General features: G+C 35.3%; 1 protein-coding gene across 1 annotated transcript in view; it reads right to left on the bottom strand.

The window, feature by feature from the left end:
• Window positions 1-1,516: 1,516 nt before the first annotated feature.
• LOC144964625 (cyclin-dependent kinase 7-like) overlaps window positions 1,517-26,200 on the bottom strand; it is a 24,898-nt gene continuing 214 nt past the window's right edge. Inside the window, exons 2-11 of the mRNA XM_078899113.1 lie at window positions 19,882-19,941; window positions 18,928-19,029; window positions 17,878-17,946; window positions 14,751-14,861; window positions 13,576-13,694; window positions 12,094-12,193; window positions 6,945-7,031; window positions 6,081-6,230; window positions 4,720-4,861; window positions 1,517-4,363 (exon numbers count right to left, since the gene is read on the bottom strand). Of these exons, the coding sequence (XP_078755239.1) occupies window positions 4,335-4,363; window positions 4,720-4,861; window positions 6,081-6,230; window positions 6,945-7,031; window positions 12,094-12,193; window positions 13,576-13,694; window positions 14,751-14,861; window positions 17,878-17,946; window positions 18,928-19,029; window positions 19,882-19,941 (969 nt within the window). The 3' untranslated portion in view covers window positions 1,517-4,334. The remainder of the gene's footprint in view (window positions 4,364-4,719; window positions 4,862-6,080; window positions 6,231-6,944; window positions 7,032-12,093; window positions 12,194-13,575; window positions 13,695-14,750; window positions 14,862-17,877; window positions 17,947-18,927; window positions 19,030-19,881; window positions 19,942-26,200) is intronic.

The following is a 26,200-nucleotide window of genomic DNA, read 5'->3' as shown; positions in this document are numbered from 1 at the left end:
AGCGCCGTAAAACCCTAAATAACAAAACAATTAGCTGAGATGGAGACAGTTGAATGTATAGGTATTTTTTAAATTTTTTTAGGTATTGTCAAAATAGGCACATTGATGGATTGTTGGTGGAGTCTTTTGTCTTACTTTTTCTTTGGTGCTTTTAACTTCAGATCTTATACTTACCCCTATCATTTTCCTTTTTATTGACGTTTAAATGACATCAGTGTTGCAAGTGCCATAAAACCCCTAAAAATTGAAAAAAAAAAAGGTAAATTAATTTCTCCGCCCAGCCATACCATCGCTTGCAACACATTCAATTAGGCCATATCAGCGTCAGTAAAAATGAAGAAAATGGGATAGCAAAAAAATTCTAGATTTACAATTAAAAGCACGCAAGAACAGTAACAATAAGGAATTGGTTCAAACAGAAACATATGTAGATTCTAAGACTAAGAGCATACTATCGGTGTACTTAGTTTGAGATCACCTCAAAGTCTGTTTTGTTTTTTTGTTTTTAAGGGATTTACGGCACTTGCAACACATTAAGGTCATATCAGCGCCAGTAAAAAGGAAGAAAATGGGATAGTAAAAAGTTCTAGAATTACAATTAAAGCAACCAAGAAAAGGTAAGACAAAGGGGAATTCGTTCAAATAAGAAACAGATGGAGATTCCAAGAGTACACTATCAAAGTACTTAGTTTGAGATCACTAAAAGTCTCATCCAGACACGAGCACAGGTCCCCACTAAGAGGTATACACTCAAATGTTTTACAAATCGTATATAACATAAAGAAAACAATTCAATGCAAAACAGAGAGATGATTACAAGGGAAAAAAATATCATCTCCCAAAACTAACTATACATTTGACTGTTTCCCTCTCAGTCAGGGTATCCGACCAGGCCAGGACAAAACCAAGTCATCTCATTCCAAGACAAAGACAGAAAGCATGTTGGAAAACAGAGAACGGGGGATAGAAGACGCAGTATGTACCTCCCTGCCCACTATGGGAGGTCAGGAACCCCACCCAGACCTCAAAGTCTCACCAAGCCACTAGCACTAGCACATAATCCCACAAAGAAGAACACACTCAAATGTTTACATTATACATTAAAAATAACAAATATAACAATGCATAACAGAGAAATAATTTCAAAGGAAAAAATATACCATCTCCCAAACTATAACTATACATTTGACTGTTTCCCTTCCAGCCAAGGACTCTGGCCACGGTTAGGACAAAAAAAGTAATCCCATTCCAAGACAAAGACAAAAAAACGAGTTCAAAACAGAAATAGGGAAAGTAGAAAGGAGGCCAGGAACCCCACCAAGACCAATAAGAGGTGTTGACTTCAAGTAAGGAAGAGTTGCCTGTTGCCTATAAGAGTGTTGACTTATTGTGGATTTCATTGTAAAAGTCACTTCGATGGATTCTAATTCGAGGTGACTTGAGTAGTTCTAAATCATTTTATACTTTTGTTTTCCATTCAAATATGAGAGAAGAAGAATAAATTGAAAGACTGAAAAATAAAGAATTGCTGTTTATTGACAAACAGACATAAACATTATCTTATTTACAAAATATTGTATTGTAAATGCAACAAGTGAAAGTAAGACATCATATTGTCCAAAGGGACCATTTTCCTTTGTTTTGTTTTTATTTTTTGATTTAAAAAAACCCCAACACAATAATGATAATGCAAGCAAAAATATTGTTACGCTACAACATTCTGACTTTATCTTGCCTGTTATTGTGGACTTGTGATCTGTAGGTCTAAAGGTTTGAGTCACATTATTATAATTACTTTTTGAAAGAGACTACATTGTAATCCACCAGGGATATAATTTACAACTGAGAGTTGTGAGAAAATATGAGTAAAAAGTCTTTTCCATAGACTTTGCGACAGCAACAGTTGGTCGAGCCTTTGACCGTACAGGTCACAAGTTGAGTGTCGAGATCAAGCATATCCAAAATAGTAAGGCCAAATGGCACTCTTTTCTTTGTCAAAATGATATATTTGGCTTTAGATTATACAAGAACATTCTTTATCTAAAAGATATACAGTGTAAACTCGCTAATAACAACATCAATATCATTATGACTGAATGTCTGTATGTATGATAAATACATAAAGAAAAAGTTAAGGTAAAAGTGCAAGGCAATGAGAAGCAACGATAGGCAGTCAATCGCGAGTTCTTGCCAGCTCTTAAAAAGGCTGTTACAGAGGTTGGGAGTTTTTGAAATGATTAGATAAATGACAACCTAATTAATGCTCATTACAGACGGACTTAACTCTAAATCAACCAATAAGGCAAAAGTGTCATTGGCTGTCAACCATGGGTGCCATTGTAAAAGATCTCTGCTCCTGAAAATGAGGTTGGATTCCCACCCCTGAAGATTGGGATCCACGGAAATTTCAAACTTGTCTAATTTCCCTCATTTTCATAGTATTGGTAACACAAATATCTCCACCACTTTCAAAAGCTACACAGAAATCTTGTACAAACTGGACATTCACTTGCTCATTTGAGGATAACATTCTTTTGCCTTTATTTTGTATTGAATGGAAATGAAAGATGGCATCGTTCTCCCTCTGGAGTTAAGTGTTACGCATGCAAACGTATGTGTGTAGGGGGTGCGTGAAGCATGTTTGACTAGCACATGACCCTTCTTCCAAGTACCACTAGGAGACCAGTGAGGAAGTGATGGTTTGAGGCTGTTCCTGTTACATCAAATCAAACAAACGATTAGAGTAGGGGAAGCTGGGATGACAGGAGAGGCATGCATGAGAGAGATAAGTGAAGAGTAATAGTGATTGGGTACAGGTAATGACGTTGTGTGCTGAGTGTGTAATCAACACATCTTTTGTCACAGCTTTGTCATCTTATAATGGTTATTGAATGAAACTAGATACACCAAATCAACTATCAATAACTGTTCACCAGTGCAGATTTCGAGATTAATAAGGGGGGGGGGGGGGGGGGGGGGGTAATACATTTACCTCACATTCTTAACATTGTTTATAAAATAACACAAAAATCTTGAAAATCTCTAACAAATAGGCCCAATCCCAAATTGTTCGAGATTTCCATGCTGCATAGATATCTCTCTGATATCAACTGCTTACATCTGAATTTGAAGGATCTGAGCAGAAAAAATTTCCATTTTGCATATCCTGGAATATCATGTAACGTATATTTTATATCTCAGAATTCTGCAAAATAACCCAGAAAATTGGTGGAGATGATGTGATCACCTAAAATGTATTGATTTTATTAGTTGGTAAGCAAGTATTTTCATTGGATGGCTATTAAAACTTATTTGCTCACTGACTGGCCATCAGATGCAACACTCTAATTGGTCAGTAGCAAACAGTCATTGGTTGTAAGCACCTAAAAGCATTGATTTCATTGATCAGCAAGCAAGTTTTTTCAGTGGATGCCTCCATTTTTTAAAATCAAATTTTGAAATCTGTCTTATCTTAAGTCTCTATATGCAAGATTTGTAAGGGTTTATGATGTTATATAAGACAATTCATTAAATAATAATATATATGTCAGTGTATCACAAAATCAGTTGGCAGGTAAAAATTTTGCATTTTTCGAAAGAATATGCACCTGAGCATTTAAATCTCTACTGGAAGTAAATCGGGTGATGTTTCATGAAGTAAGTGTCAGATGTATGGGAAAGGTATCCTGCAACTTTTCTCAAATTTCATACTTTTTCAACTGGACTAGCTGTAAAAAATATTTAGAAGTGAAATTAAGCTTTGATATTTCCCGAAGATGTACAAAAAGGGTTGATTTAATCATTTATGTCAAGTACTCATTTTTGATAAAAAAAATTACCTTCTAACTAAACTTGGCAATATCTCAGTTCAAACCTTTTCACCATCCAACTGATTATCTCATTCACTGTAACATATAGGGAAAAAAGATGGGACTTTGACATTATATCATTACGAGCATTACGAATGTTGTTACAAACGATGTTGTTATAGGTGGGTTGCAATGTATAAGCATCAGCACCCTGGAATGATTAAGTCCTCTTCTTAAGTATCGTTAATTCCATATTACTTCTTGAAAAATACTTGGTTCAAAGTCAAAAACTGAGTAGTTCATCTTGGAAGAAGTACCTCAAGGCTCACTTTGATTTACAATAATCAAAGCAAGTTTGCAGTTCAACAGAAGATAAAAAGAAATATAATGGAATTAGCAAAATATTTCTGGAGGTTACAATTGACAAAACTGCTGCCATTGTATCTGGAACAGCTTGGTTTTTGTTGTGATGAATTGGACGGACTAGTTTTAAAATCCAAGTCATATCTGCATCAAAGGCCTCATTCAAAATATCAATCGCTTTTTCAAACCACCTGAAAAAGAAAAGATATCCAAGATTTGAAAATAAATTAATACATGTCAATAGAATTATTAATATTATTACTTTACAAAACATATTGAGTACGTCAGATTTAGGTTAAATAGCTATAGACAGCAGAAAAAAAAGCACACAAAAAAAACACCAGAACATTGTAGGTTAAAGAGAAGAATGTTTAAAAATCTTTTAACTTCATTGGGGATCACAAAATTTTTAATTATTCAGTCACAGACAAATGGCATTCCATTTTATTTGTCAAAGAATAGAATCTTCTTCCATTCTGCCAAAAGATTGCCTCATATTAACTCACCATTTAAATCAGCAACACTTGACTTTTCAAAAAGCACTTACCAGCATCTCCATTTTGTTTTCGCTTCAAAGCCTGTCTTTTTGTCTCCCTTTCTTTGTCCACTATCTTGTTACTTTTGGGGAATGGAAGTTGTTCACTAGGAGTGGGAGGAGGACGGTTGCTGAAGTACGGTAACTGGAGACACTGAAAGAAATAATATGACAATAAAATCAATAATATCCTCATAAACTGCTAATTAAAAATGCCTTTCATTGCACTACACATTGAAGTAATAAAATCAGTTACCAATAACAATGCTGCTGTTCACATTATTAAATTACTTGGTGGAAATTCGAAAGATTACTAGATTCTGTTTTTTCCAATCATTTGTAATAGTAATATATAGTTTTTTAAAATTAAATACAATGACTACTTTTGGAGAAAAAAGTTTGTATTTCTGTTGTTTTTTGTTTCCTTGGAGCCGGGGGAGGGAGGTAGAGAGGGGGTTGTTTCCCTGAAAATGACTTGAAAAATTGACAGGGTAACACAGTAGTCTTTCAGAGCCATTGGGCCCATGGAGCTGGAGTTTATCCCTGTATCTATAGTGTGAATCAGACAATAGCAATTGCTTGCTATCCTTTGGATAGGACACTAGTCTATCGCAAAGTACTTTCCACCAAATCTAACAGACTCAGCTACCTATTCACTGCCGGGTGGACAGGGGGTAATACAGTATTCATTCATAATTCACTCAAGTAAAAAAAAAAACCAGTAGATATGGACAACCGATGCTTAGTCACTTCACTATTCATTCTTTTTGTAATTTATGATTTAATATCATTAATCAAAGGAAAGCAGTGGTAAAAACCTAATTACATCGACCTCTGCAAGGGAGGGAGGGGGGGGGGGGGGAAGAGGAGGAGGGAGGGGGTTGTTTCCCTGAAAATCACTTTTTTTTAAATGACAGGGTAACACAGTATTCTTTCATAATTCACTCAAGTAAAAAGAAAGTAGACATGGACAACCTATGGTTAGTCACTTCACTATTCATTCTTATTGTAATATCTATATGAGTTACTATTATTAATCAAAGGAAAACAGTTGTAAAGACATTATTACATCGACCTTAGCAAACATGACAGTTTGATTGTGAAATTAAGTGGGGAAAAGGTAATACAATCCCATTGTTAAAACTCAACTTTTCAGAGACAACAATCAGGAATATATTTGGACAAATTGGGGCTTTAAATGAAGATGATATACCGATGACGGTGGTGACAATGATTTATTTCTGAAATTTAAAAAACCCACAAAATCAGAGAAAATAGCTGGAAATTAGGGAGAGTGGAAATGAGAATAAATATCCAGAATTTTCCAAAAAATTGGAAGAGTTGGCAGGTCTGCACATCACCTCTCAGCATACCTGGGAAGCAGAACATCTTTTGTTTGGATTGATAGCAAGGCAGGAGTCGAGAACCTCTAACAAGTCATCCCCAGCAGCTGTGAAAATCTCCTTCATTGGATGCTTGGGGAACTCCTTAAAGCTGATGTAGTCTGGAAGAGACTTCATGTCCTAGATAAAAAATACAAAACAAAATAGTGAAATTAAAAAAATAATTTGTTTACTGATTTAGTGTTTGTTGAGTTCAACTTTGTTAAAAGGCATTCCCCCCCGTTAATGCAGTAAAGCATACACTTATCAACATCCAATCAATTTTCTGTGAAATTCCTTCTATTTTAATGAAAATAACAAATCTGGTTTATCTGAAAACATTTAAGCTACATTTGACTTTGAAATTTGCTTCAACCGGACATATCCTACGTCTCTCTGTGGGGAAGAAAGGTTTTGAATTGGATCCTGAAAAAAAATAATCATATCATGAAACCCCTTTTAAAAAAAAGAAAAAAATACCATAAAACTATATTTGTAGCTCAGTAGGTTAAGCATTTGCCTCTCAAGCAAAAAGAAAACGGCAACTATTTCAGCTGCAATCAAAAAATTTTATGATCCCTTCTGGTCACACAGCAATGACTGGATACCTGGGCCAATCGCACCTGACAGTAAGCACTTTGTAATAGACTCGCCTCTTGCTAATGCCCATTTAATGCTACAAAAATAGGATAAGCTCTGGCTTGAGGTCTCTGAAGGACTCCAAAATAACCTCTATGAGAGAGAGAGTTATGGTTGAGGTTCTCTGGGGTATCTTTGTTTCATCTCACAGCATCCCTTGAAATCTTTTTTTTTTTAAATCTTAACCTCAGCCTCATCCACTTAAACCATACTTACAGGCCAGTCTGCCTCTGTTGGGGTGCCAAGAACTTGGAAAATACGTGTCAGCTGGTCTAGATCTGTCTCGCCTGGCAAGAATGGAGCCTTTTAGATGACAATTAAGATAAATTTCCATTTAGTCATATTCTAGTAGATACCCTAAAGGATGGGAAGTGAGAAAGAGGGTTGATCATTCACTTGACTGCCCCCCCCCCCCCCCCCCGGAAATATGCAAAAAAATATCCCAAATTATGCGGGGGGGGGGAAATTGCAAATTATGCGGGGGGGGGGGGGGGGGGGGGGGGGGGGGAAGGCAAATTATGCAAGGGGAAAATTACAAATAGCTGTCTAAATTTTTCCATTGCTTTACAGTGGAACCTCCCGATAGCGACATGCCACGGGACCGACTTTTTATGTCGTTATCCGGAGGTGTCGTTATTTAGAGGTTTCCAAGATGGCGGACAAAGTGGGCGTGGCAAGGCCCGCGGGAACAGTTTTTATTAACATTGACAAAACAAACAAAACATTGTAGTGTATTCCTCTTAGAGGGTTCTTGTGCATTTGTCTGGATGAGACTTTTAGGTGATCTGAACTGAGTACACTGATAGCGTGCTCCTAGAATCTACATCTGTTCCCTATTTAAACCATTCCCTTTGTCTTACTTTTTCTTATGTCATTTCAATTGTAAATCTAGAATGTTTTTTACTCTCCAATTTTCTTCCTTTTTACTGGCGCTGACATGACATAGATGTGTCACAAGCGCTGTAAAACCCTTTAAAACAAACAAAAACAGGTAATTCGGACGCTGTGAGTTAGATAAAATTCCTCATCCTCCTCTTCCCCCTCCTCCCACAAAAACACTACTACTACTACTACTACTACTACTACTACTACTACTACTGCTGCTGCTGCTACTACTACTACTACTATCACCGCATAATATCACATTTTCCAAGATTTTGTGTTTACTTGCTTACACTTACATTTATACCTTGCTTTTTATTAATGCATATCAGCCAAGATTCGTCAAAAAAAAAAAAGCTGCGTTCTCATTGGTTTCAAAAGCAGCAGGAATCGTTTTTATAAACTTTGAGTACTCATACTTGGTATTTTTAGTATCAGATATCTACTAAAATCGCCAAAATGATGTCGTTATTCGGAGGTTTTATCAAAAAGTGCGTCGTTATTTGGAGGTTATTTTTACTGATCTTAAATAGAAAAAAAATCGGGACCACGGGTCAATGTCGTTATCAGGAGGTTGTTGCTATTCGGAGGTGTCGTAATCGGGAGGTTCCACTGTATTTACATTTAACCAATTCAAAATTAAAGAACTACAACGCAAATTCAAAACTTAATTTTTTGTTGTAGCACAAACAAGCTAGATGTCGCAGAGACGTTGTGCTAAGACTCCTGCGCCTGTCTGACAATATCAGATTGTAAACAGAAAAACTGCGCTCAGCATCAGTGCTGTTGATCGTGGTGTATATGTACCACTTGGCACAAGCAGCCAAAGCTGGCACTTCATCAGAAATGGACTGCCAAAAATGTGGCGCGTCAACAGAAGAGGTGATGGAGTTCTTCACCGCGAGGGGCCCAAGCTCCCGGGTGTACCTCTTGATCTCCTCCTCGGGTACAGTTTTCAGCTTTGTGAGGCTCTCAAGTTGATCCCAAGGTGGAGACAGGAGCAGCTTAGCAGGGTAGATCTCAAGAAGACAAATCAAATCGTACACTTGGAACTTGGAATTGGAATAGCCTCCCTTTAAAGTTAAAGGGAAGTCACTGTGAGGTATTTGGGAACATCGTCGGACTTTTTCGGTTTCATTTTTCTTCATACATGGTCATAAATTCACGCTAAAAACCATATTCTGCATAAGTATGCGGTAAAAGGTGAATTATGCGGCCGCATTGCGGTAAGTGGCAAATTATGCGGCCGCATCGGTCGCGTTTTCCTGGGGGGCCAGACTTGATTAGATTTAGCAAATGCCTATATACTATGCCAGGGGGAAAAGTCATAAAATAAGGGAAAAATATTAATTCAAACAAAAAGTCCAATTCAAGAGCTATTTTTTTCTTCTGTGCACTCTCAAACAACTTTCTTCATTTTGACCAGAAAACTTTTACTTCATTATATCTGAAGACAATTAAGACCCCAACTTAATAACAATTTTACACATAAGACTTTGAAAAAGACTTAGTTTTAAGACTTTATGACAAGTCAGGAATCATTTTAATCTATAGATGTAGGAGTTATGACTTCTCTGGCTGAAAGGGGAAAAAAATGTGTTTGTGCAGCCGAGTTCTTAATATAAATTTGACCATAATTATGATACATTCCACAACATAAGATTTTGACCATTTGTTTTTGTATAACCAAATCTCCTTCAGCTAGAATTATTTCAGAGTAACTTCATTTTATTGCCATGTCTGGGACCAGGGCTTATTTGACATTATATGATATGTTATTAGAGAGATAAAGAATAATTATTCATATTATAAAGCGCAGCTCTGGTTATAGAGCTGCTCCTTTTTTATATATATACATCCTATTTCCATTGTATTTTTATCTTATGTGTAAATTATAACACGTCTGTACAAAAAATTTCCTTTTTGGGATGCAATAAAGTATTATTATTATTATTATTATTATTATTATTATTATTATTATTATTATTATTATTATTAATGTTATCATTAAATAAATGCAGTATATGCTTGTTATTAAGTTGACGGTGTGCCATGTGGAAGGGGAGGGGTGACTGATATAACACAAGATAATCAAACCCTTGTCCGAGTCAAAGTGAAACTTAGTCGTTAGAAGTGGTGGACTATAAAAAGTATGAAAAAAAAAATTAATATAATTGCCTAAAAAATGAACAAAATAATTGACACGGAACATTTCCCACTTAAAATTATTCTTTAGCCATTTTCAAAGAATTATTTTTGTTTCAATTGTTGTTGGCTGAAGAAGGGCTAAAGTATTTTGTTATCTTTTTTAATCCAAATTTGAAACTTCCAAATCCTGCAAACAATTATTTGGCATCTGTAATGATTTACTTGGATGTGGAAGATGCACTTCATTACCAGCTACAACCAACGAAAGAGACTTGCCAAACAAATTCGTCAACTTTTTTCAAGACAAAATTCATAACATTCGTTCAGAAATAGATCAGAATGAACCATCTTTAGATACAGATACATTCTGTGATACCCCTTTAGACAAATTTAACCCAGTGTCATCTAGTTTCGTAAGAGTTGATCACAAAAGCCCCCTTTAAATCCCGTGACCTTGACCCCTTACCAGTACAGCTTTTGGCCTGCTCCATCGATACATTATTACTTGCAAAGTTCCATCATGTTTTAAAAAGTGTCCTCATCAAACCACTACTGAAGAAACCATCACTGGACCACAATGTTTTAAGCAATTATTGTCCTGTATCAAATTTACCTTTTTTGTCAAAACTTTTGGAGAAATTAGTTCTTACACAATTATCAATCTCATCTTAAGAACAACAGTTTGGACCAACCTTTCCAGTCAGCCTACAAACAGCAACACAGTACTGAAACGGCGCTTCTTAAAATTTTAAACAACTTGTTATCTTAAGCCTATGCTAACAAAATCAATGTGTTGTGCCTTTTAGATCTTTCAGCTGCTTGACACCATTGACCATGACATTTTGTTAAGAAGACTAGAAAATATGTTCTACATAAAAGGAATTGCCCTTAAATGGTTTACATAAAATTTACAGGATCGATATTAATAATAATAATAATAATAATAATAATAATAATAATAATAATAATAATAATGTCATGGTCAATGGTGTTCAGTCAGAGCAAGTTTTACAAAACTTTGGAGTGCCCCGTCCTTTTCACTGTATGATATCCAGATTCAATCTGGGTTATCATTTTTATGCAGATGATACGTAAATTTATGATTCAGTACCCCTTGGAAATTTACAATTCTTCATACAAAGACTTTCGAGCTGTTTTCACTAGATTAAATCTTAGATGTATCAAAACAAGTTAAAACTAAGCCATAATAAAACTGAGATCATGATGTGTGGAAGGCTGAGTATCCTTAAACTGAAAAATAAATCAGCTATTACTCTCCGAAACAGCACAATGGAATTTTCCAATCAAGCAAAAAACCTTGGCATCATCATTGATAAAGACCTTTCTATGACAAGCTATGTGAACAACACCATACAATCTATGTACATAAAAATGAAAAAAATAAGCAAAGTATGCCATTTAATACCAAAGCATATAGCAGAACTTTTGATTAATTCCCTTGTTTTATCCAAATTGGAATGGGCGAATTTAGCTAAAGACAAAATGTGTAAACTTCAGATGCTCAAAATAATGCAGCCAGATTCATTGTACGAAATAAGCACAAATACCCGTTGGTAACTCTCCTTCCCCGTGAGTTACATTGGCTTCCTGTGGAGAAAAGAGATGCTTATAAGATTTGTACTGTTGTCTACAAATCTTTCAGCACTAACAGTCCCTCCTTATCAAAGACCTTCTAAACATCTATGTCCCCAATAGAAGCTTGAGGTCAAGCAATGACCAATGAATCCTTGTCAAACCTAAGACCTTGCATAAAATAGATGAGCAATCCTTTCAATTTTCGCCACCCCCCTCCCCTCCCCCCAGCCCTCCCACATTTTTTGGAACTCTCTCCCATCACATGCGAGATTCTCTGATTCGTAGAACTTTCAAATCTCACTTATTAAGTTTTATATTTTTAGCGTCATAAGTTCTTATACTCTTACCATGTTTTGTTGTTAAATTAAATTCGTATCAGTTTTCCATCCACACTTGTCTTACTGTAATATGTTTTGTTTTATATATCATTTTAAAGCACTTAGAGTCTGTGACAACGGGGTAAAGCACTATATAAATGCCGTCTATTATTATTATTATTATAAATCAGTATAATTTTTTCTTGTCCAATTTTACACAGCAGAGAATAGTTAAATATAGTGGAATAGTAACAAGCAATGTGTAATCTACAACTCATCAATTTCAATTCTAATGACACTTTTAGTCTAGAGGAATATACCACTTCACCCTCTTCATCCCTTCCATTCCCCTGTCCTTAATAATGTCATTCTCCTGTATCATCCAACCAGTTTAGAATCGCTAGGACTGTAATACCACTTACCCTTATAAGAAGTTCTGCTAAAATACATCCAACAGACCAAATATCAACACCTTCACCATATGAACGGGCTCCAAATAAAAGTTCAGGACAACGATACCACCTGGTGAAATGGGAGTGAAGAATATAAAATCAACAATATACAATGAAAAGCATTTGATATGGTTCTATCTACTTAATGCAAATATTACCCACAATCAAATCCAAAACTGTGCTGGTAAAATAGAATATTTAGCTTATGATCAGAAGCATCTCTCTCCTTGCCAACTTTGATAAACGAACACAAATTTTGTTGGGGCAAATCATTTCTGTAGTAATAAGCCTTGATACACAAGTAAAAAAGCTGTCTGCATTTTTTAGTTTTAAAAAATTTGCTTTTTAATGAACAGAGGTAGTGTTGACTGACTCTTGGAACAAAGTGTTATTCATTCAGACAATTAAAATGATGTGTATGAAGCTGAAGATAGAGAAACAGATGAGAGGGGGAATGGAGGTAGGACTGGAAGTGTGCATTGAATGCCTATAAGGCATTGATGACTATATTACCACACAAGAGACTAATGATTACCTTAATTGTATATGTGATCACCTCGAAACAGAGCACAGCTTATTCTGATATGTCATTCTGTCACTCTATCTTTTATAGTTTTGAATAAATGATTTTTCCCCTAAATAACTCACATTCAGCTTGTTTTGCTGGGATGGGTGAACAATAGGATTTTATAACAGTAAACATAGATGGCAAGAATAGGGTGAAGTAGGTATGTAAGTAAGTAAGGAAGGTGGAGGATATTGATATTCTAATATTATCCCCTTCTAAAAAATGCTCAATTGCACTACATTTCAAAAGAAAATATAAAATACAATACATTAAAGTTTGCAAAACTCAAAAACAAAAATAAAATTACCATGGTTTGTATAACTCCAGTAGTTATACAATATAGCAATGGAAAGATCGTATCAAAAGTTGAAGACTTTCTTGAAGAGTTCAATTTTAAAATGTATTTGGAAAGAATCAGAATTTGTTATTTTTCTATTGTCTTCAACACCACTGGAGCCGGGTGTCTCAAAAATTAGGTGATGAGATCAGATTTAATCCTATGAAAGCAACAGAATTTTTTTTCTTAAATCATTACTTCTACCAATGTAATTACAAACCTACATATAAAGCATTGCAATTCATTCAAGCCTCACTCAAGTCATTGTCTCCTGATAAAAATGACAAGACATGATGTTAGCATTGATTAAAATTGAACCTCATCTGTAATGGATTCATTTATGAGTTGCTGATAATGAAAATCTCACTTTTTACAATCACCATACTGAAGTTAATAACTCAGTATCAGCATCTTACACCCAGTCCTTGAATAGAATAAATGAGCAACAATTATGTCCTAGACATCAAAACTTCATACATTAAAAAAAAACTGTAAGAGAATAAAGTCGAAGTCGACCGGAACACTGGGTAAACTGTAGATTGCATACCTTGTGACAACTTGATGCGAGTATGGACGGCTGGGGGAGCCAAAGAATTTTGCCAAGCCAAAATCACCAATTTTTACAACACCCTTGTCATTGATGAGTAGATTGTTTGGTTTCATATCCTACATGATGACAGAAAGAAAGGATATGTTATGAGTAAATGGTGAGATGAAGAATAAGCAGAGTTATTTTATGTGTAATGCATATATCCTTGTGCGTTTTCTAAATAGCTCTGAATATGGTACAAGCCTCTCAATTTATTGATATCTGACCAAGAGCAAGAAATGGTCCTGCAAAGGCAGCTTACTTGTGTTATTTCAACCTTTTTTTTTTTTCAGAAAAGACCCAGAGGTCAACTTTTTCTCACGACATAAATAAAGGGTGCACCTTGGATACAGCGACCTTAGCTCCAAAGAAAACTATTAAAACCTGGTTTGTTTGTTTTTTATTTGATACTATCAAAGCCACCCGCTATTCAACAATATTAATAACCACACACCTTGGTAGATGGAGCTGATAAGGCAAGGTGAGGAGATAACTCATAAAGTTTAACCCATCCTACAATTGTTGTTAAACACAACCAAACACAATGTATTCACTAACAACAGTAGCAAATTACACTTGCACTCACTTCAACCAGCCCAACTTGATTTTTTCATCTAAATATTAATTTATCTTCTTCAAATTGGGTTAATAAAAGGAGATGTTTTAATTTTGAGACGAAACTGTTTTTCACAGGAGTTACTTTTTTTTTTTTTTACGATTATGAGATATGACCATGAAAAAGAGTAAATAAACATAAAAACAAAACTAAAACCAACAAATGAAAATGAAAAGTCATTAACAAACATTGTGGTGCAGACATGGCAATAAGGTGGATAATCCATTTATTTCTGCCAACTTAAAGTACTTACAAGGTTATAATCTAGTAAATCAATGTCAAAAGTGACACCACAGAATCAAATAAATCTCAGTCATAACACAAGCGTTGACCTCTGGTCCCATAGCTTCGCTGTAACCAAGGTATGCTCTATTTTATCCAAATTAGCTTATCTTATTATTTCAGCGCCACTGGAATCATGATTTTTCATTCATAAAGTGACTCCATTACACATCATTAATCCCAATTAAGCAATGTTGCGGTTTATAGCCTTCACTGCAAATTGAAGAATACTGACCCTGTGTAGTACCCAGTTAGCATGGAGATACTCCAACCCAAGCAATGTTTGTAAAGTGTATGACTTTATATGAGGAGCCGTCATAATGATGTTGGTGTCTCGAATAATCACCTGCCAGGAGAGAAATAGAAATAATATGACTCTTGATAGACAACTAAAAAAAAAAAAATGACAAACAAATGGCATGGGAGCAGCTTGACAGAGGCTTGGTCTTTGCTTTGTACCCAAGAGTACCGAGGTTGAATTTTCCACATTGTGCTGTATGGCACTGAGGAAGTTACCTTTATTTTACAGTGACACACAGTGACTGATGTCTGAGTTATTCCAGTCGTTCTTTAGAAAAGACCGTTAGAACAAATTTACCCGCGTGGATAAATAAAGGAAATTTCATTTATCTACTTATATCTCAACAAAAACAACAATAATAAAAGACTGAAATCTTAGCTAAAATTATTTATAGACAGTTGAATGAAGTACAAGTATAATCAATGGCTAAAATCCTTGGGAGATTTGTGGTGTGTGATCTTTCTGAAGTCAACCTACAGACTCAAATATTGTTAAGTTTGTGAACAGCTAGGAGGAGTAGCTCTCTATTCATATATTTTTCACTTGAAATGAAACATCATGTTTCACACACAGTAAAGAAAATGAAAAGAAAACATACTCAAAATTTCACTCTTTAGTCATAACTGACTAGCTCAGAAATTCACACCAGCTTCAACTGTTGTAGCGATATTGAATAAAAATGTTGCTTTTTGGCAAAGATTTTGTAGAATATATGTTAAAGCTTTGTCTGTGTTTAATTTGGAATATCTTTTCATATATCTCACTTTCATAAACCCCAACCATGGATTATGCATTGAATAGAGACACCATTTGGGCTCACAGTGGTTTACCAGCGGATCACTTAGTTGAGATGCTAGGTCAAGAGGTCACTACTCTCCTTCTCTTTACCTGCGCTCTGGTATGGCACGTGCCTGCAGTCAGTGAAGCGAGTAGTCTAATTGGTCTGATAAATAATGGCATAGCCAAGTGACAATTATCTTAAATGTAAACCCATATCACTCATGTTATAGATTGAAATCCCCCTCACACAGTGGACTAAATATCATAGATATCATCAGTATATTTCTTTCTCAGGAAGACAGCAAAGTAGACTCACATTTTCACTACATTTATCATTTAAATCAAATATTTCTGGAATCCCTACAACAACAATCAGACGTTGCAGTTTATTATTATTCCCACTAGTACATAGTACAAACTGTCTACTTTCTGTTGCACTAATGTTAATTCAGTTCAACAAATATGTAACAAGTGTAGGGGTGGGGTATCAAATTTCACTGGGAATATCTAGCAGTCTATGAGATGTCCATGCTATCGTGGGTGATGAATTTGGACCAGTTACACAATGTAAACAATGTCATAATCATTTCCTGGACTCCCACTGACCATGGAACACTCTACAACACCAATTCTACAGTTTTATCATTAAACGTTCCCACGAATATGGTAAAGGAGTGAAGAAGTCATACTTATTGTAGTACAGGAATATATATATATACACTCTGCAAGTAGCCCTACAATAATAGTTCTCAAATACACATCTGTTACTGATTTAAGAAATATGAAATGAATAGGTTTGTTTCATTCATGTCTCTGTTGATTGTTGTGGGAAGGTTTTATTGACCGGCTGCACTACTTGTACAATGTGAATATTGTCTGAATGTCTCTTAATTCCAAGGAGGTGCCACTGTTATTTTCTCTATCTTGGCTATGTTTGAGTAACCCCCCCCCCCCCCCCCCCTCTTCTTATTTTCCCCAATCAAATTGCCTTTGTGGAATACTATCTGTACTAACTGTTGATGTTATATCGTTGTTGTCAGTGATATGAATTAGGTGTAGTGTGACTGTGATGCATTTCTCTTAGCCTGTCTTTTACGTTTGTATGTGTGTATATATATGCAGGATGTATGTGGGTATGTATGCATGTTTGTGTGTGTGTGTGTGTGTGTGTGTGTGAGAGAGAGAGAGAGAGAGAGAGAGAGAGAGAGAGAGAGAGAGAGAGAGAGAGAGAGAGAGAGAGAGAGAGAGAGAGAGAGAGAGAGAGAGAGAGAGAGAGGGAGAGATGCCTTTTTCTACCATATTCATTGCTTCTATTATCTACTACGCCACTGTGATGGTGTTGTTGTTTGGTGTAATGACGATGGTTTTGTTTCTATTTGTAATAGTGAAGTAAAACCTACACACACAATATATTGCTTTATATGTTCTTCAGGAGTGTGTTAAATTGTTTAATCAACTTATCTCCATAACTTTTAAATACAATACAAAATACAAATAAAGAGAACATACCAGATGTCCAGCCCATTACATTTATGACCATTAAAAACGTAGTTAAAATGTGTTGAATCAGAAAATGAATGTTTTACTGTGTGTAATAATATTAAGACTGGACAAAGCATTAATTAGTTTCGGAATCCAACGTCTGATTTTAAAGATTTTAATTTTTTATTGTCCGCAAAACAACAAAAATATTTTAAAATAGTAGGGATTTTAAATTGCTTATAAAACCTATCAGAATAATCACAATAAAACGAAAAAAGAACCAACATAACAAGTGAAAGTAGTACTGTCTGTTCCGTAAGTTAATATTATTGTAATGTAAGTGGTCATCTAGAAATGGTGTTATATTACATCACAAAAATGCAATACTTTGTGTCTTAACCCTAAAAAAGGGGAATCCCCGTCCAGGTAGCCAATTTTACAGCATGCAGCTGCTGTTGTCAGTCACTTGCTGGGTTCCAGCAGTATAACTAAGTGATCCGATTTTATGAAGAAATAAACAGCAGTGGGCTAAAAGTGAAACCAGTATTTTGAAAAACAATGAAAAAAATATTAAATTAATGAGCTAAGCTGAAAAATAACAAAACTTATTCTTATCTAATATGTTGCTCATTTAATTCCTTTATTTAGATTTCCTTTTTTGTTATCAGTTTCTTTGTCATTAATGTTACCGAAGAAAAAACAAAAAAAAACAACAACAAAAAAACACAACCAAACAACATTGGAATATTGGTAGATATAAATAATATCAATAATCAATAACTTATTTTTAAAATCTTACCTCTAGATCTGTCTCCATAAAGTCGAAAACTAAGCTGACATTTGATTTCTGCCCAAAGACATCTAACAGCTGAAATATATTGAATTATTGAAGTTTGAAACAAGTTCAGTAAGTCAGAATTTTCAAATATCTATAAGTGTAATGTAACTTACACATTAGAAAATATCAGACTACTTTATTTCAACTCCTTTGAGCTCTCCTTGTTTCAAACAGTGGGAGTAAAAAAAAAACATGAAACAACAAATAAATGACAAACCTTACTGAGACAGAAAAACATGGGAGTGAATGTCATTCTACTGCAATGTAGGCAGAAGACAAGAGAGAATTCATGCCCAAACTGAACACAGTGCTATCATTCATTACGCTCAATTACACACCCACCAGAATTTGAAGGAATGTGTCATTTAAGCAGAGAAATTTTTTTTTTAACGTGTCATCTAAAAGCAACATTTTGAGTGTGTAACCTGCACAAAGTCTTTCCCTCTGGCAATTTAAAGCATGGACTATCATATTTGAAAAGACATCATTAAAAACGTTTGAAACGTTTTTTTTCTCCCTAAAATATCAATTATCAATATACTGTTTCTTGAGGAAATCATTTTCAATTTAAGATTGCCTGTGACTGTGCTTCAGCCATGGTCTCCACTCTTAGAAGGATTCATGGAGCATCTTGAAGAAAAGTCGTGACAGTGTCAAATTTCCCTCTTAATGGCTTACTTTTAGACATTTCATCCTCTCCTTTGTTTTGTTGATACATCACTATTGTCTTAGATGGACTGATTAAAAATGTTTCTTACTGGCATTTCTAAAATAGACAATTGTCCTATAAAAAGGGTAGCAAGCAATTAATATTGTCCGTTTCAACTATAAAAACTGGGATAAACTTCGGCTCTATGGGCCTAATGGCTCTGAAGGACTACTTATTGGCATTTCACTGAAGACTGAATTAAGAAAGCTGAGCATGTGAGTGGAGTGTGCAATGATTTGAAGCAAAAAAATTAAGCATAATGCATTGCATCATAATCAAGAATTTTTAAAAAGTCGTCTTACTCCTATAATATTCTCATGAGAAAGCTCTTGTAGAAGCTTGATTTCTCTAAGTGCTGTTCGATTGATGCCATCAGCAGCTTCTGTTCTTGATCCAAGTTTAATCTAAATGTACAGAAAATATAAACACACAACAGTCGTAAAATGTGAACCAAAAATAATAATATGAATAAATAATTATTAAATTAAAAGCAACCAAAATGCTTTCAAAGAAACTGACTGAAAGTCAGACTGAGCATTAACTTTGACCTGAATATTCAAAATAAAAATTAAAATAATGGTCTGTAGTGAATCTTTAAAAGTCTCAATAATGTAATCCATAGTCCAATACTCAATATGCTCATATACGTTGTCTTTCTAATTATATAAAGGAAATTGAAAAACATTTCGTCTTCAACCTTTTCCTTCAAATGTAAATAACGGGCCCTGATTAGAATAATAACAAAATTCAAATTGCATTTTGTTCAGAAATGGTGTCTCTATTCAAATATGTAATAATATGGGATACAAAATTTTCAGACATCAAACAGGTTTTCCCAGATCATCTCACACTTCATACCCCAAGAGAAAAAAGCTAACATTGCTTGATCGCATCGCACGTGCACATATCTTGCAATCATGTGGCAAGCAGTGTGGTGAAAACTTTAATTTAGGCATTACTGACTCATTTACATGGTTTATAGGACATTTTGTTGTAGAGGATTGAGGAAGGTTTTAATAAAATCCTCAAAAATGACGACAGATTTAAATAAGTTTGTCCTGATCAGCTGGAGACCTTGTCGCATTTAGGAGAAGTAAATAACATTGAAAAATTTCTGTGTTCCGCCCTGGGATTTCAACCCGATTTGACCGGTCCCCAATTCGGAGGTCCCACTCAAAAGGGCTTTTTTTAATGGACTAAATTGAATACATCCTACTAAAAAAAAATTCAAAATCAACACAGAGAGGGTCACTTACCTTTTTAACAGCAACAATTGAGTCAGTATTTTTGTCTCTTGCTTTATACACGGTGGCAAACTGAAGACGTGGAAAACAGTATAAATCACAATAACAAAATTCCTTTATTACAGGTAGTATTTGCAAATTTATAATATAAAAAATGAATGGCTATGGCTATTTATTGATGAGGTAGTGCGGCACTTGCAACACTCTAAAATTATTTTAGTGTCACAATGAATGCTTTTAAATTCATTGATGATACATTCATAATCACGTCATAATTTTTTTTCTAGTTATTTTTATCTTATTGCATCTAATTCTTGTGTATATGTGTGTGTGTGTATATGTGGTGGTGGAGAGGAGGAGGGGGGGGGGGGGTGGAGTGGGAGGGTGCGTGCACTTGTTACATGTTATATCCCCATAATTTTTTAAAAACGAATTCTAATTTTGTATTCTTGTTATTTTTTAAAGATTTATGATTTATTATTTATAAACTATACCTAAAATGGGGGGGGGGGGGGGGGGGGGGGGGGGAGGTACTTGAAAGCTATTGAAATCTTAACAACAGTGATTGAGTGAGAATAATATTAATGGAATTCTGTAAATGGGTCATTGTGACACACCTATTAATTCTACTTTAAAATCATTTTCACTATGGAATTTGAAAAGAAAACAATTTTAGTAAATCAAGACATAGCCATTTATAATGACATTGAGAAAAACCCCCAATGTAATTTGTATCGGAATGAAGCTTCATGCAGAGTTGACAACTGCCTCTGCATCCAATGTTTTAACAAGGGATGATTGTCGAATAGTTCCAAATTGAGATATTTTTACCAACAGTGAAGCACAAAAATCTCGAACACATCTCATTTCACGTTTTATTCACTCCTTTATCACAGTACTGGCAACACAAAAATCTCAAAGATTACCAGAGGCAACACAGAAATCTTGAACAAAATGTTGATAAAATTCTTTTGCCTTATGTTTTTATTGGATGGAAATAAAAGTGGCCATCCCTCTCTATGTGGCTGACAGTATTAGTTAATGTGTCAAGCATGCATGCATGAAGCATGTTTGACCAGTGTCTTATGCACACAACGCCTCATTCTATCAAATGTGTACCAGTACTCGTGGGAGACTAGCGAGTCAATGATGACCTGAAGCTGTTGATGCAATTGTATTAAAATCAAAGAAGGGATTAGGGGTAGGGGAGATGGGGTGAGAAGAGAGGCAAGAGAGGGATCAGTTTGGAGTGGTAGTGAATAGGTACCAGATTTGTTGGTAAAGATGTCACATACTGGGTGTGTAATCAGCAAAGGGATGAACTGGCTTTGTCTTATTATTATAGCACCTCTGACAAGAAGAGGCATTTGCACTTAACGCTACACCTCAACTACTCAACACGAGAGTTTCGAAAATGCCGAAATTTCAAACAAATAGGCCCAGCCCCTACTTGTTCAAGATTTTCGTGTTGCACTGTAATTATATTCTCATCAGCCCTCTGATAAGATGGCTGAGCCATAAAGTCAACCAATTTACAACAAATTAAGATTTGGACTCGAATTCCATGTATAATCAACAGATTATTTGGACTCTGTCTTAATGGTCTTCTGTGGAGTTTGTTTCGTTTATCATTTAAAAAAAATAAATTTGATTATTGATAATTAAACAAAATTGATGCAAATCAAAATAATGATTATAGTAACTATCAACAGGTAGTCCAAACCTGTGTTATCTATGAGAAAGACAAAATCACAGATCAATTGGAAGTCCAGTTAATAAATTAAAAAGAAAAGAGTTAAAAATCTTCAAAAATAGCAAAAGTCAGTCAAAGTTACTGTGGTCTAAATGGAAAACTTTTTAAACAACATGACATGATATCCAAACAAAATCCAGACAATTTTTTCTTAAATTACAGATTCTGATAGTGTTAGACAGGCAATAATCCTTCTACTGTCCGAAGCACGAGTATGAGCTGAGTCAGTGTGATATGGGCAAAACAGAATTTATTCTGAACTCTTCTTCTATAATGGAGTGCTTATTTTGCAGTACTGCAAATAGTGTTTTCACTCCAAAATCACTATTTGCAGTAGTAGTAGAAGAGCTCTCCTGACTTGAAAACCAGCTCTTTCCCCTCACTGAACACAACACTGTATGTTCGGTTCAAAATTGCGGTGTAGTCGATTGGCCTGAAGTTAAATGAGTGTGTGTTAGTTTGAGAAGGAAAGAAAAGAAGGATGATTGTAACATTTGGTGTGACATAAAATTGAAATTTTGAATGTTTCAATTTTTCTTTCAAGTTTGAAACTTGACCAGATCGTGTTTTTTGTTTTATTACCTTAATCCAATCCATGAAAATTTCAACACCTCTCTTTCTGACTTGATCATTTGTTTACATCTTGAAATCTATTAGAACTTATCTCTTAGATTACTTTCATGACTCGAGTTCGAATTGCCACTTCGTTAAGATTTAAGGGTATGGGGCGGGTCCTGAAGGCAAAATTCTAAAATGTAATAAGTAGCTGACTTTTAATGGTAATTTTAGGTTATATGCATCCTAATTAGAGGAAAAAAATGGAAAACCTAAATTTCAGTTTTTGGTTACCATGGTAACGCCGCCATTTTGAAATTTGATACCCTATAATATAGTAGTTTTCAAAAGACTAAGGCTTCGCAAAACGACAAGTTATTGACATGAAAATATGTACACAAGTATTATTTGTGCCATTCTTGATAACTATGCATTGTTTTTTCTAATACCTTCATTAGTTTTGTTTTTATTGATTTTCAAAGTTCATCAATTTTGAAACATCAAAAATTGAGCCATTTTTGGACTTTTTACCCACTTTTACGCAAAATTTATAAAATAAATCTGTAATACAAATGCATAATTTTATGAAGTTAGTAATACTGCATGCACATGCAAAAAATCATGCAAAAATGTTTACAAATAAAGGAAGAGTAGCAAAATATATGTAGAAAAAGCACAAACAGAGAAAAACGCATTCAAAGTTTCAAGCACAGAAACTCAGACAAGATCATGTATTCATGCGTCAAAATGACCCTGCTTGATATGCAAGTCCTCCCTCTTCAGCCTCCTGTTCTTGCCTTGCCCTTTCTAGGGCTTCACACACACACACACACACACACACACACACACACACACACACAAACAGGTACGTACACATGTGCACACACACACTCTCTCTCTCTATCTATCTAAGCTATGGGCGGCTATATGGTCTTGTGGTATGACACTCGCCTTCTCTCTCTCTCTCTCTCTCTCTCTCTCTCTCTCTCTCTCTCTCTCTCTCTTCCTCTCTCTCGCTATCGTTCTCAAGTGCATAACAAACCTCTCGCCCATTCTTTTACAACCAATACTCAATCTAGCTCGACAGTAACTGCGTTCATATAGAGACCTCAGCGCTTTTTCATTTTGCATCATGTTACGAAAGAGTGACAAATTCTAACAATAAAAATTCACAATAATATTACTGTTCCCATCTTGTTCGAGCTGCTGATTTTGCATGTCGTACAATTCAGGTCTTTCTAGGCATACTTGTTGCGTACGTGTCGGTACTTTTCACAAGTGAACAAAAATGCAGTTGAAAACAAAACTTTTATGTCTACAGGAAGAAAAAAAATCACAAACAGAACAACAATATTTACATACGACGCATGCGAAGGTGAGGTCAAAGCATGAACTTTGAATCGCCCGCTAACCGCTCAGAAAGCAGTATCATGTCAGGTTATCATCGACTATTTTGATCAGCCAATGAGAACAACGCTAGTGAAGCAAAGGTCACAACAATCACGATTACCATGCTGTAACATTATATTTACTGACCCCCTTGGACTTCAAGAGGTCAGTTTTGACCTAAACTGACCACCTGAGAGTCAACAAACACATTTTCATGTAGCAAAGGTTTCAAACTTTTCAAAAATAAAAAAATCTCAAAATCGATTTTTTACTCTATTTTTGACAATCAAGGACCCGCCCATCCCCTTAATTCTTAAATTTTAACTAAAAATCATTTAAAATGTCCTCTTTCGATTTATTAACTTATTTGGTAGAAGATAGGGAGATTATGATCATGGTCTCCCTAGCCAAATCAGCCTAATTGAGCTAAGGAGACCACAAAATGTCTGCTGGTACCAATAGAAAACTTGTCCCTTATCAATTATAATTCAAATTCAAAGAATAAGTCGTAGAGCAGTGTCAGTGTTGAGCAATATCATCATCTAGATCTAGATTTAGATAGTAGTAGTAGAAGTTGGTTCTTCTTCTCTCACTGTACTCTGTACTCTAGTCATATATTCCGCAAGTAACAAGTAAGTACATCAGTTCAGTATCAGTCATCCAAGTAAAAAGTAAATGAGTAGTGTAAGACTCTAGTATCTACTAAGTTACTAATAAGTCACTAAGTCAAGTCCATCCAGGTCACAAAATGAGACAAATAGGTAACAAATCAAGACATCTAGGTTTCGTTTGTACCATGATAGCAAAACAAACAAAGCACCTTGGAGTTCGAAAGATCTTTCCATAAAAGACATGGTATTTGCAAGACCCTCAAACACCAATTCCCGATACAGCTCTAGTGCACGGTAACTTATGACCTTGATTTCTTTTGTTTCCACCCCCACAATCTCACTTATTGTGTGTAGTTATAGGCAGAACATAAATAGCTGGGCTGCCACAAGCGTGACTAAATTGGCCAAACAGAGAATCTATACTTTGGCATTAGACACCCATTACCCGATGTCTTGGTTTTTAATCCTAGCCTAGTGAGAGAAAAAAAAATCCAACATACATGTATTTGCAAACTGAGCAGAAAGTTTTCATTTTACCATGTGATGGGAAGCGGAAGGGATAACACTATGACAAGTCAAGAGAGAGAGAGAGAGAGAGAGAGAGAGAGAGAGAGAGAGAGAGAGAGAGAGAGAGAGGGGGGGGGGGGGGGGGAGGAGGGAGTAAGGGAATGGGGAAAGATGAAAGAAGCAATGGGTTGCCTGATGACGTAGATCAAAGGAGTGTTACAGAGGTGCTTCACTGTGCATGCTTCATGAAATTTTAACCTCTTACAGTGACACTGATTTTTTTTTCCAGATTGCTTATGCAGAATAAATCGTTTCCACCAAGAGAGCAGTAAGAGTATTTTTCAATTCGGGCTTCAATTAAGCTATAATTGCAAAGCTTGTCTTTTAATGATAATATTAAGACTAAGATCTGGAGTTTTGGTAGTAAGATTGAATCTGCCTTTAATGGGTAAAATTTGATTTTAAAAAAATAACACAAACATACACATACACACACATACGAGCGTGCGCGCTCATGACAGCGAGATCCATCCCTTGCTTGTATTGCAACGGTAAACCAGTTACTGTGTACGTACATCCTGAAGCTAGATGCCCAGTTACCGTGTACGTAGGCACTCCCAAAAAATTTTTAAAATAGAGAAAAAAAAAAAAAATCCGAAAAAAAACTTGAGCTTTTATGTAGCGCAATATCCACTGCATGTGCTCAAAGTGCTTCACAAAGGGTCCCTGACCAACAGCAACACGTAACATGTAGAAAATGAGAAATAACGCCTGTTTGTTAGGCGATATTACAATTTTTTTTCAGAGAGAGACAATGCTGTTGACTGCCAGTTACTCATTCTACACCTGAGTACGGTGAGATAATGTGATTAAAGAGTCTTTTCCAAGGACTCAACTATGCTCGAACCCAGGGCCTTCCAATCCGAAAGCGAGTGTCATACCACAAGACCACCTAAAGCCACACAAGGAAGGAAAGACACACACACACACAGTCTCGCATCCGCTACGAAACTAATTTTGCGCACCAATTTTTACTGTACTTATGCACCAAATTGCATATCTAGTGACACTTCTTCCATAATCTTTTTCTAAATAAACTTTTTTTAAAACCTGTCTTTTGGTGGCACAGCCATGGGAAATGACTTGACCCTGTCGATTTCGCGAGGAATAAATCATGAAAATTTACTAAATAATTTCAAACATAACTTTTGAAATTCATCATCAAGGATTGTCTAGTAGTTTTAACCATTTTTTAAAATTAACAGCACGCAATTTCGGTCATAACTTTCCAATGGTAATGTAAAAATCAGTCTAAAATTTCAGACTTTGAAATGCCGTAACTACATTTCAAATCAAGATAGAAACAAAATTCAAACTGTTTTGTAATCAATGTTGCCAGCTCTTTCATATGACATTAGTTTCAAGTGTTTGAGTTACATTTTAGAATTTCTGTTAAACTTAAACTCCCTAACTAGTGACAGTGAGTAAGAATGAAATGTGAAAGTGAAAGACAAGA

Source organism: Berghia stephanieae, chromosome 2 (genome assembly GCF_034508935.2).
Source record: "Berghia stephanieae isolate SIO BIC M18660-M18661 chromosome 2, UCSD_Bste_1.3, whole genome shotgun sequence".
Taxonomy (NCBI): domain Eukaryota; kingdom Metazoa; phylum Mollusca; class Gastropoda; order Nudibranchia; family Aeolidiidae; genus Berghia; species Berghia stephanieae.
This window is presented reverse-complemented; position numbering and strand designations above follow the sequence as displayed.